This window comes from Diadema setosum, chromosome 8 (assembly GCF_964275005.1).
Source record: "Diadema setosum chromosome 8, eeDiaSeto1, whole genome shotgun sequence".
NCBI lineage: Eukaryota > Metazoa > Echinodermata > Echinoidea > Diadematoida > Diadematidae > Diadema > Diadema setosum.
Genome location: NC_092692.1, coordinates 3021875 through 3033078, shown reverse-complemented (window position 1 = coordinate 3033078; position 11204 = coordinate 3021875). Strand labels below are relative to the sequence as shown.

Below are 11204 nucleotides of genomic sequence, written 5' to 3'. Positions count from 1 at the left end.
GGATGTTGAAAACAGCATCGAGCCCATTTTGTGCATAGAACCTCCTTCCCCACAGCTATGTAATATGTGGGGGCTGCCACATGCAGTGGCATGAGAGTGTTGGTTACCTTTGCATATTATAGATTAGCGGGCAAGAAGAAAAGGTTGATGCAGTTGCCAATTTTTAGAATTTACACGAGCATTAATTTGGGTTTTTTATTTTGATTGTTACACAAATATTTGATAAATCTTTTGAAAACATTGAATCATGTACAAAACTCTCAGGGTACATTTCATAGACCTAAAAAAAAGTAATAAAAAAATCTGTGTGAGAGCATTGTAAATATATTGTTCATTATAAGGAGTGTTGCTGCTTGCACATTGTTTAATATGTCTCATGTTTCAAAAATACACACATGAAACCAAGAAAGATTATGTTTGCTATGAATCAATTCACAAGCTGATTGCAAATGTTCATGAAAGTGCATTTTCTTAATGATTGTTTTGCTTTTGTTTTTTGTTTTTTCTCTCTGAGATCTAGACATTGAGTCATAGTCTTGTGTCAGTTCGAATATCACACCTTTGTCAAATCTGGGTTATTTTCTTCTACTGGAAAAATAAAAAAAGGTAATGTAAATATGCTCTGGACTATCAATTAATATCTGAAGCATTTGTACAGATTCTTTGAAAAAAAAAAGAGAGGATATTTTCAAATGACTGCTCTCTATTTGTGAAGTAGTGAGGGCCATGTCGGTTTATTTAGTTCATCAGTTACCTGTAAATAATATGCTAATGTATATACATATTCTTGTGTTTGTTGGGTAGAGTGAAATCTCTCTGTACATACAACCTTTTTCCATCGTCACTCTTTTCTGTCCAGTAGTAAGCTCCGCATAAACAAGGAAGCAATACAGGAACACTCGTCCTCTTGGAGTTAGTTAGGAAGCTTTGTCATGATGACAAGATTTTCAGTATATGGGACAATGGGATATAGATTGATTGTTTTCTTGGCCCTGTGGGCCAGTGCTGGTGTTCCCTTAAATTTGTAAGTATGATATTTGTAAATAACTTTTGGGAACACTAGTATTGGGACCACGTTAATTCTTTCATGTGAATTCGGTTAGAGTTGTGAATGATCACATGTCACGTGTAGATATAGTGTAATTTTGCATTTTGTATATAACATCCAACAATGCATCATCCTTGTTAGCTGTGACATGGTGTATCTTTGCATTTTCTCAAAATTGCTTCGTATTGATGTCTGATGATTTTAAGTGGTCAGATTGTACAGCCGTCAAACTAACGTGTCTCAGATAACTTGTGTACAGATTAACTGTATGGTATCGTGTTATGGTGGAAGGGTGAATTATGCTTTTCTTGTTGTTGCTTATGGTCAAACAAAACAAAAAAGATATTTTTTTTCTATCGCATTGACTGGTTTGGTGCGATAGGTTTTGTACATATGCATAGAAGTATGTAGGTATGAAAGTAGAGTCATAGTGAATATTTCAAGTGTGTATAGATTTGTAATGTGTATGATTTACATTGAAATGAAATTATTCATCTGTAGAGTTGATGTGTCACTATTAACTTGGCACCCTAAAGTGATGTGTGGGACAAGAATATGTATAGAAGTAGTTAGCTATTTAATTTCCTCCAAGAAGAACACCGTATCAAGCTGGTTTTTGTAGACAATTCTCATTAGTCTGTGTTTATTTTTGTCATAAATTATTTTGTTGATGTGTTTTGTTTTGCTGTTGTGGACTTTGTTGCAAGTATGGGGGATCTAGGTGAAAGTGGTTCATTTCCTTCCTTATAGCCAAATCAAGAGTTTTGTACTGTGTGGTATGCAAAAAGAGATGCATATTTCATGCCTTTGTGCTGAGCAGATGCGATTGTTAATCCTGGCCATTTTCAAATATCTGATGGTGATGTATTTGTGAATACACGACCATTCACAATTGCTTTTATTTCCCCAAATGATGACATTAGCCAACAAAGATTTCAACTGTGTGTGTTTTTTTTTTTTTTTTTTTGTGTTTTTTTTTTTTTTTTTTTTTTTTTAATGAATTGAAAATAGATAGTAATGCTGTATCAGTCACTGCAAGGGCTGGTCTCACTAGTGCTCTTTGAGAGACGAGGAGAATTTCTCACATACGCCTGGTATTCAACCCAATCTTACTTTGATTGCAATGAACCCAGTCTTCAAATATGTCAATTTTAACCTTACATGGATTTCTTCGGGATGACTACAAGCAAAGCACTCCCAATTTAAGATTTCTGATATCCCTCCAACTTTTTGAAAATAATTTATTCGGTAAAAGAAAAAGGGTAAAACCTAGTGAAAGAAGCATCACAAAATGAAACACTTCCCCCTCCCCACTGTAGTTGAAGGTTTCATCTGAATGCTTGTGTATAATTATTGTTGGATGTGAAGACCAAACTGATGTACACTTTGAATACCACCTCTCTTGTGTTTGTTTATACTTTCTTTGTCCTGTGCTGGCAGTATTCAGTGTACTGTCACACAGCAAAAGATGAAATCCTTTTGAGGTCCAAACTTGCTATGAATTCCGAGAGAAAATTTCCCCTGTCCTGTACAGAGCTCTGACACAGGTTGATTATGGACAAGTCTGAGAATCTCTGACTCAAGCAGGAAATTCAGAAGGAAACTGATTTTTTTTTTCTCGACAAGATATGCTATGTTTCTGGTCTTCAATCGTGCCTACTAATCATTATTATTTGCTTGACTAGATTTTACCTCAGGAAAGGAGGGGATGTCAAAAAAGTATGAAGGTACATGAAATGACGATCGTATTGGTGGTTGGAAAACGGTAGTTTGCGGTAGAAAGTGTACCAGCTGTGTTAGATATCACAGTTGTACACCCATGAATAATGGTGTGCTAGATTGGTTTAGCTCAGTCATAGATCCTGGAGTTATGAGTGTAGGCAATGCTTTAGATCAGATTTAGTGTTGTGTGAATCCATTCTGTCTGACTTTAGTTTCTTTTAAACATTGCGCCTTTATTTTTTGTTCATTTTCCATAGTGAAGCGTATTTTATGTGCAGTAGCTGTAGCGAGCTGCAAGCCACTGTCGCCAAGGAAGCAAAACAAAGAAAAGAAAGAGAGAGACGAAAAGAAGAAGAACCAATAATGTTCTTTTGTTTTCATCATGTGGCCTTCACTAATTGCATGAGACGTGGCAAAGTCATGCTCTAAAATATAGCTGAAAGATGAAATCAGAACCAAGTCACTTGTGGGTTTTCATTTTGCATCTACTTGTAGTCTATTGATGTGTGTGTGTGTGTGTGTGTCTATGTGTGTGTAGAGTAGTCAGATTGTTTCACATTTTATTGCCTAGGAAGTCATAATATCCTTGCTAGTGTCTTTATCTGGAGAGATTTTGTATACTTTGCTGTTGCCAGATTGTTTCTCACCACTCACAATACACATTTGATAGTTAAAATAAAAGAGATGAGTATAGAACAAAACTATGTTGAACTGCAAAAAGAAGAAGAAAAAACTAGCATCAGAGGTAGATTTTGATCTCTTTTTCTTAATGTTGTTATTAAATGTGTATGCTTTAAGCAAAAAGTGGAGGGGGTGGGGATATCCTACAACTCTTCACAGTGTACAAGCCAGGGTTGGATTGTCTGATAAAGCTTGACCATGAAAAAAATGTAAAGGCTCAGAGGATGATTCCGGTCAAATTAATTAACAGTTACTCTGAAAAGAAAGAGTAAAATTTTCCATACAGAACAGTGAAGATTAGATCAAAGTCTGATGAGAATTAGAGACAGAATGAAATTGCTAATTTACAGTTAATGTGAACATGCAAATGAGTGAGCTGATGAAGTCAATGCATTACAACTTGCCATATAGTTTCAGCTGTACATAAAATCTTGAAATTACCAGTTTTTGTTTTCGGTTTTCTTGTGTGTGCAAATACCATTACAAATGTATCATGCCCTAGTCTCAAATCCTAGTATATCTAACTGATAATTATTTTGAAGATATTGAGCAATGAAAAATATCATGATTTATAGTTTCATAGCAGTAAAAAGCAATTTTCATCTGTTTTTGTACACAACCAGTAGAAAATTGTGTGAAGGTAATGACATCATCAGCTCACTCATTCGCCCATTCATTTCGACTGCATGTTTGAGAACTGCTTTGCGAAAAAAAGAAAAAGATGTCGGAACTTCCTTATTTCACATGCGATTTTGAACCAATTTTCATTCGAGTGCATATTAATGGTTTCTCTTTTTTTTTTTTTCTAATCAAAGTTATTTCTAGTCTTTTAAAAAAATGTCCTTTATAGAGGGCGCAGTGCCTGGTGAAGTGCTCAGTAGACTGTTCCCGATTCTCATGATAGGTAATTTGTCAGACCCACATTTATATCATGAGGTAACCCGAGTTTGCAGGCACAAACCCTTGTCAGTCGTAAAGGAGTTTGTGCCAAGACTACTACATGCACCACTGGCACTGTCCTATATAGGCCCTGTACTTTAGCTTCTCCCTTGTTGGAGCAGTTAAGTGGAGTGAATATGAAAGAGATACACAGACTCCTTTGCGACCGCGAGGGTTTGACCTTTATATTTATAATTACACTGTATTAAACAGCAAAAGGTTTCTGCTCCGAGTCTAAGAAGATATTGGTTCTTAAGGAAACTTCGTAAAAAGACGGTGCTTTGACAAAGCCCTATGAGCGAAAATTCGTCAAAACAACGTCTTTCCACGGAGTTTCCTTCATAACTATATACATATGTATGTATATATATATATATATATATATATATATATATATATATATATATATATATATATATTTACCGACCTGGACTTCAAATGTAAAAGAAATCAAATCACATCGAACGTAACTCAGGTGTTGTATTACTTATGTACAAAGCACAATTTATTTTAATTTATCAAAAATATACATGTCCCGCGTTTGAACTTGGTCCAGTATCCTTTGTATCTACGTATAAGGCCTCATATAACTTATATACACATTTAAAAAACGCACACTACGAGCGAAAGATTGCTCCCAATGACCTATTCTCCATAATATTCTTGACATCTTACGTGTTTATCGTCTCGAGATCCAGCATACACGCATAATAAATATGAAATGAATGATGCTTTAGTAAATGCCTTGAAATGACGTAATGATTAAGTTATAGAACAACATACAGAAGACACTTACTATAAAATGGTAAAGACACAGAAATACAAATAAATATCGTAAAATATATTCACGGTCAGTTCTGCTATCGTATCTGCTTTCTATGAAGTGGGGCCCTGGTTGCAAATGTGGTATTCCACAAGAGCAAATACGGACAAAAATGGCTCATTTCTAACAATATTCACGCTCACTGGGCTGCACAAGGCAAAGGATTATTGTCCCACACTTTTTGGATGTGTGGACGAGTAAGTGCATGTATTCGGAAGGCGGTGTTGGGAAGCCCCTTTGCATGGGAAGACTGCATTTATACATTTTTTTAGATAAAAATATATTTTGCTTTGTTTTGGGGACTAAGCGACCACTTTGGCCATCTTGCTTCCATCGCCATTTCCAGCACCACCATTCCGCTCACGGCACGCGCGCACAATGACCATCAGGATCTTGAAGACGAGCGCGGCACACGCCAGACCTACGATGACAGCAGTGAATACAGACACCGCGCTCTCTGAGTCCCAGTTGTTGACCATGGCCGATGACGTGGCCCAGATGACCACCAGGTAGGGCATGAAGGTAGATCGAAGGTACGCATCCCAAATGAAATTGTCGAGGATGACGTAGAGGACGAGCTCCACAGTGAGGATAGAGAGAGCCACGAGGCAGGCCGTCTTGGGGTCGACATTGGCGAAGTACTGGAGCGTCATGGAGAAGTTAAGAAGTGTGGCAATGGAACACCATGTGGCATATATGGCCAGTCCGTTCTGAATCAGCAGTCGATTCAACCAAAGGTCGACCCTGAGAGTAAGGTAACACACACAATGTCGCTGAAGTTAGTCCATTTGTTCTCTTTTTCAGTACTGTGATTTTTGTTTGAAGCGTAGTAATTACGAGTTCTGAGATCACCACACAGAAATGTGAAGTGATCTTCACATCAGACATTTAATTATGAAGTAATCTCACAATATTCGTTTTCTTTTAATGTCTAAAATAGTGTCAGAAGACTCTTAAATTGTTTGCCTACAATTAGAACAACAAGCATTTAGGGGTTTCACCTTATTGCATTTTCACTTATCTTATGTTCTGATGACAAGAAATGGGGAAAAAAGCTCACTGAATAATTTATTATCGCCATATTCATAAAGAGTTTATGTTGGCTCAACCACTCTTCTGATGAAGAATTTCGCACTTGCTAAGCAGTATTGTATCATGAATTTGTTCTTCGCCAATTTTCTATATTTCCTATGACAAACCTTAAATATCCTGCATCATATCCATTTGACTTTTCAGTGATCAAATTGTCAAACAAACAGGCCAACAATCAAACAAACAAGCAAACACACACTAACTAACACACATACACAAATGTAGCCAGACAGCTGACGGAATGGCACTTCGAATGTCATGCGAGTTACCTGTGATGGTTGCGCATCTGTACGATGTTTTGGCGGACGGCCCGATGATTGAGCCAGAGACACACGTACAGGGTAAAGGCAGTGAGAGCCAAGATGGCGAAGGCCACGGGAACGTGCTGCCTGTCCCACGTGAACAGCCAGGCGACGTTGAGCACAAGGTTGATCATGTACACGATCAGGAAAAGGGGAGTCACCGTGGCTGGGTTGAGGTATACCTGTTGCAGACAAGAAAGTCAAGTCGGACAACCCTGGTGAATTAATTTTGCGGGTTTTGTGTATATATATATATATTTTTCATATCGCTTTATAAGATACGACTTGATGAAAGTTGCTATTAAAGGCGCCTTATAAGTACTAGATAATAAACAGGTGATTTGGCGCCTTCGACAGGGTCTTCTTGTCGTCTTGTCATACACAAGGTTTCAAGACGATTTTAGAAAACTGCCCTCTCATCCTCAACAAGACCTCTTGGCGAGTCTCAACGGGCCCAATCAATCTTTGAATGTGGCCTTTAACTCACATAATGCTTAACTAATAATATCTTATAGTGATTCCTCTAATGCCTTCATTTTGATATTTGGATGTTTTGTCTGGTCGGTATGAGCTCGATGCTTGATCAGAGAGTCAATTATTAAATGGGGCAATAAAGCGATTCAATCCACTCCAATACTGTAAGCAAATTGGTTAATCTGAGCGTGAATATAGAGGTCCTAAAACATGCTTTTTGTCTACATAATTGCTACAACTCGCCTAGAACCTATTATGAAGATTGTCATTCTCATGTTAAATTAAAAGCAGATTTTGATTTTAAAAGTTTCACTACCTCCTGTTCCAAGTCATGCTTGTTATTTGTTGTTGTTTTTTTTTGTGTGTGTACAAGCTTAAATCAGCACAATTGAGGTAGAAGAGGTGAGACTATACCCCTCAGTCCCCCCCCCCCCAAATATGTGAAGGTCATCATATGATGTCATCCAGATAAGTTCGAGGCGAATATCAGTAGTTTTGCCATTGGAAGTATACTGACCTTGCCGTAGTTGTTGCTGCGGCAGATGTTGAAGACCACGTAGATGATCCATAGAGCCTGCCAAACATAGATGAGACCCCAGATGGAGAAAGCCCATCCAGCGGGGACGATATCCACATAGTAGAGATCTGAAATGTCTCCAGTCGAGTTTAGGAACAAACCTGTTTCAGTGTTTCAAATGGGGGGAAAAGAGTATAAACGAGCACAGCGTTATCATAAGAAATGAGATTGAGAAGTTTGATCTAGTAATGAATAGTAATAATGGTAGGTGACAGTTGCACAGTTAACAGTCATAATATGGATTTAGCTGTAGCTATCATTAATATTTTTATCGTCAAAGTTGTAATATTTGATAAAGTATTGGTAGTTATGGTAACGTTGGTGCCACTTCATTGCACAAAAATGTACGCATGTATTAGTATCCAAAAACAAATAGAGGTGTAAATTATATACCTCAATTTAATATAAACTGCACTCTCCAAAGGAGGGAGGGAGGGAAAGAGAGAAAGAGGGAGAAAGGGAGAGAGAGAGAGAGAGAGAGACAGGTACTTGTAGGCATTCAATGTCAACTAGATAAAAGTGCGGACTGGAAGATGAATAAGAAAATTACGAACAGAGAGGGAGATATAAAATAAGCAGGTTTAAAAACAAGATTGACCGACACCCAGAATTAGTTAGCAGTGCGTAAATGCAGACGCAAAGCGAAAGGGAATACATAAGGAAAGAAGAGATTGAGATAATGAGGATGTGAGGAAAGGGAGGCAAAGGCCTTGCTCTATCATTACCGTGATGTATTTTTATGTATATACAATGTTCATGACTTTTTCAGATGATCGGATGGTTATTGGAGATCTAATTTTATCATCATTCAACACGACTTATTCTCAAAATCGTCCATGGTATCGGCTGATCCCCACTCACCCGGTGTGCCGTTCGACAACCCATTCAACGTGACTACGACGAGGAACTCGAGCAGGAGAAAACAGGCCAGGACCACGTATAGGGGATCACTCGTCTTTCTTTGCATCTTGGATTTTGAGTCTAACATTGCTCTGAAAGTGAAAGGACCACAACAGCATATAATATGTAGAGTTGGCTGAGGAACATAATACGCATAATACGCAACACGCACACAAACTGTCATGCTTCACATATACAAAATAGGGAGAGATTATAATACTACTGTATATAGTAAAATCAAGGTACGAATTTTCACTGTACAAAACAGTACATGCACAAGAATGATGAAATGTATTAAGCATGTCAATGGCATACCCCTATTCCTTCGAAACAAACCATCATTTCCTTCACGGACATATCGACAAAAGCTAAATAGATATATATGAGATATACTAGTATGTTGCTGGAAGGAATAGCTAGACCATAAAGATCAGACTGAGAGTATTTATACAGTGAGACACGATCGGCGTGAGGAATCAAGATAAACAAGCTAAAGAAACTGGACAGTCCGTCACAACCAGCACTTCGTCAACACAGGAGACACTTTCAATCTAATACACCTACCGGTAACAGGTGCTCAAAATCAAGGCTTTAATGGACAGGTACACAGTGAAAATACACCCATTGGCAAAAGGCCTACTCCGATGGCGTACGCGACAGTAAACACAAGAAAGTCCTGGACTGGGATGTGTACTACACGAACTAAATAGGCCGATGTGTAATCCAAAGCGGGTGAAAGGGAAATTATCGATCGTCTTCCCGCATTCTGTCAACCCCTCCTCAGACGTCATCTCTTCAGACAATGTGTTCTAACCTTGATGCATATATTAACGCCTTGATGAAAATATATTGCACCTGTTTATGTGTATCTTTTAAAGTTTGCACCTGTTCACGGGCTGGTACCAAAAGACAATAATCCTGCACAGAATATGTGCAGTAAAGTTGCTGGTGACAACTTGTTTCTCAACTGTACTGGCTGGTGAAACCTTTTCATGTCATCAACAGGCAGAGAGGTGAATGGGTCAATCAAGCATTCCTTTTTGGTCAAGACGGTCACTTCAAAGCAACGCTATGCGGATCGTGTAAATGTTTGTCGTGTCACTTGCGATAGAAACAGAGAATATAAATTATTATCCATCACTCTAATACATTTGATTACATGTCAATTAAAAGGATATGCATCAATCACAAATGCTATGAAACAGGTTTAATACTGACGACCATACTTGGCAAATTATGTCAAGAGGACTTGCAAAACAAAAGCCTGAACATGCATCTAGGAATCAAACCAGATCGAGATTACTATAGTAGCATATGAAACTGGATGATGATATAAAGCGATGATGATCTATCAACAGATATATCTTTACTCTCACCTGTAATAAAAATCACGCTCTTCCCGGCTTTCTGCGTCGTAGAAGGAACTTGGAAGTTTGCGAAGAAATGGTACGAGTTCGAATATGAATAAACCTTGTTTACGTCTGCACACTGCGAAATTCCACCTTTCTGTCCTTTCACTCCCCTGACGTACTGTGCGAATGACAGCCGACGTATCGTGTGCTGTTTTATAGGTTTATACACACACACAGCGTCATAGATTTCGTTTTGTAACTTGGCGTACTTTTCTGGTCAACTATGATGTCACGACTCGATCGGAAATCCTACCATTTGGTGTGTCTGCGGTAGTTCATCTGTCACCCTATCGAGTCAGGATCAAGGCGTGCATTCACTCTGTGCAAACTCTCCTTTGTTATTGAAATTTTCTCTCTGGAACCAAACAATAGAGGAAAATATTAGTTTCGTAACGCCGGGATTTTTTCCCCAATTTCAAAGTAAATCCTCAGCGCTTGCCTCAGTTGAGTGCCCGCACGTGTACTTCCATGCAGGCGCTGTCCTTCAAAAAGGGGCAGTGTATGGGATAGGCTTTATATCAAGGAGAAAAGACGAGAAACTCTCCCTTACTCATGCCATGCTACGTGCTGCGGAGAAGCTATGAACTCTATTACAGGTGTTGATTTATAATTGCTTTGACAAAAGGCAGCGCCCTAGTTTAAGTATACATCACTCCTCTATCACAATTTTAACAAACCAAAGCGAGCAGCTGCTCACTAATATCCCTTTCAATATTTTCGTCAACATTTATTTTGTGTGCAGGGAACAGAACAAGCAAACAAAAGTCAGTCAAAACTTCTTTTTAAGTGTAAAATGCCCCTTAAACCCACAGAAATGCGCACCAGCCAATTACCAAATTCGAATGATTAAATATTGAAGTGCTAACCCTGGCGAAAAAAGAAAAATATATACGCAAAAGTGCCCGAGATGGTTAGATGTTAGATTTTTTTGAAATTCTACATAACTAACAATTCAGATAATGATATTGAAATGAGTTCTTTGCGTTGGCCTATATCATCTCAAGCATATATTTCTTGTATGTGTAGTGCGTTGTTTCATTATCAAAAATTCTGCATTACGGGTCCTTTTTTCTTTTCTTTTACTGGTTGGGTTCATGGAGCTACTGTTCCTTGTGGATTCATCGTTGGGTGGTTGTCTCTTGATGTGTGAATGCGTCATACGTTTGACCGAAAAATAGTTGTATAATACTTGATTTCTCTTAGGGGTGGTATAGTCGCACTAGTCGTAAAGCTT

The 11204-nt window shown here is 38.2% G+C and overlaps 1 protein-coding gene across 1 annotated transcript; it reads right to left on the bottom strand.

The window, feature by feature from the left end:
- Positions 1 to 5496: 5496 nt before the first annotated feature.
- Positions 5497 to 10075, bottom strand: LOC140232040 (uncharacterized). The gene is made up of 5 exons (XM_072312190.1): positions 9935 to 10075; positions 8520 to 8650; positions 7599 to 7759; positions 6575 to 6789; positions 5497 to 5957 (listed from the first exon to the last, which is right to left on the bottom strand). Exons 2-5 carry the CDS (start codon positions 8644 to 8646, stop codon positions 5516 to 5518), a joined length of 945 nt encoding a protein of 314 aa, XP_072168291.1. The 5' UTR covers positions 8647 to 8650; positions 9935 to 10075; the 3' UTR covers positions 5497 to 5515.
- Between the last annotated feature and the right edge of the window lie 1129 nt (positions 10076 to 11204).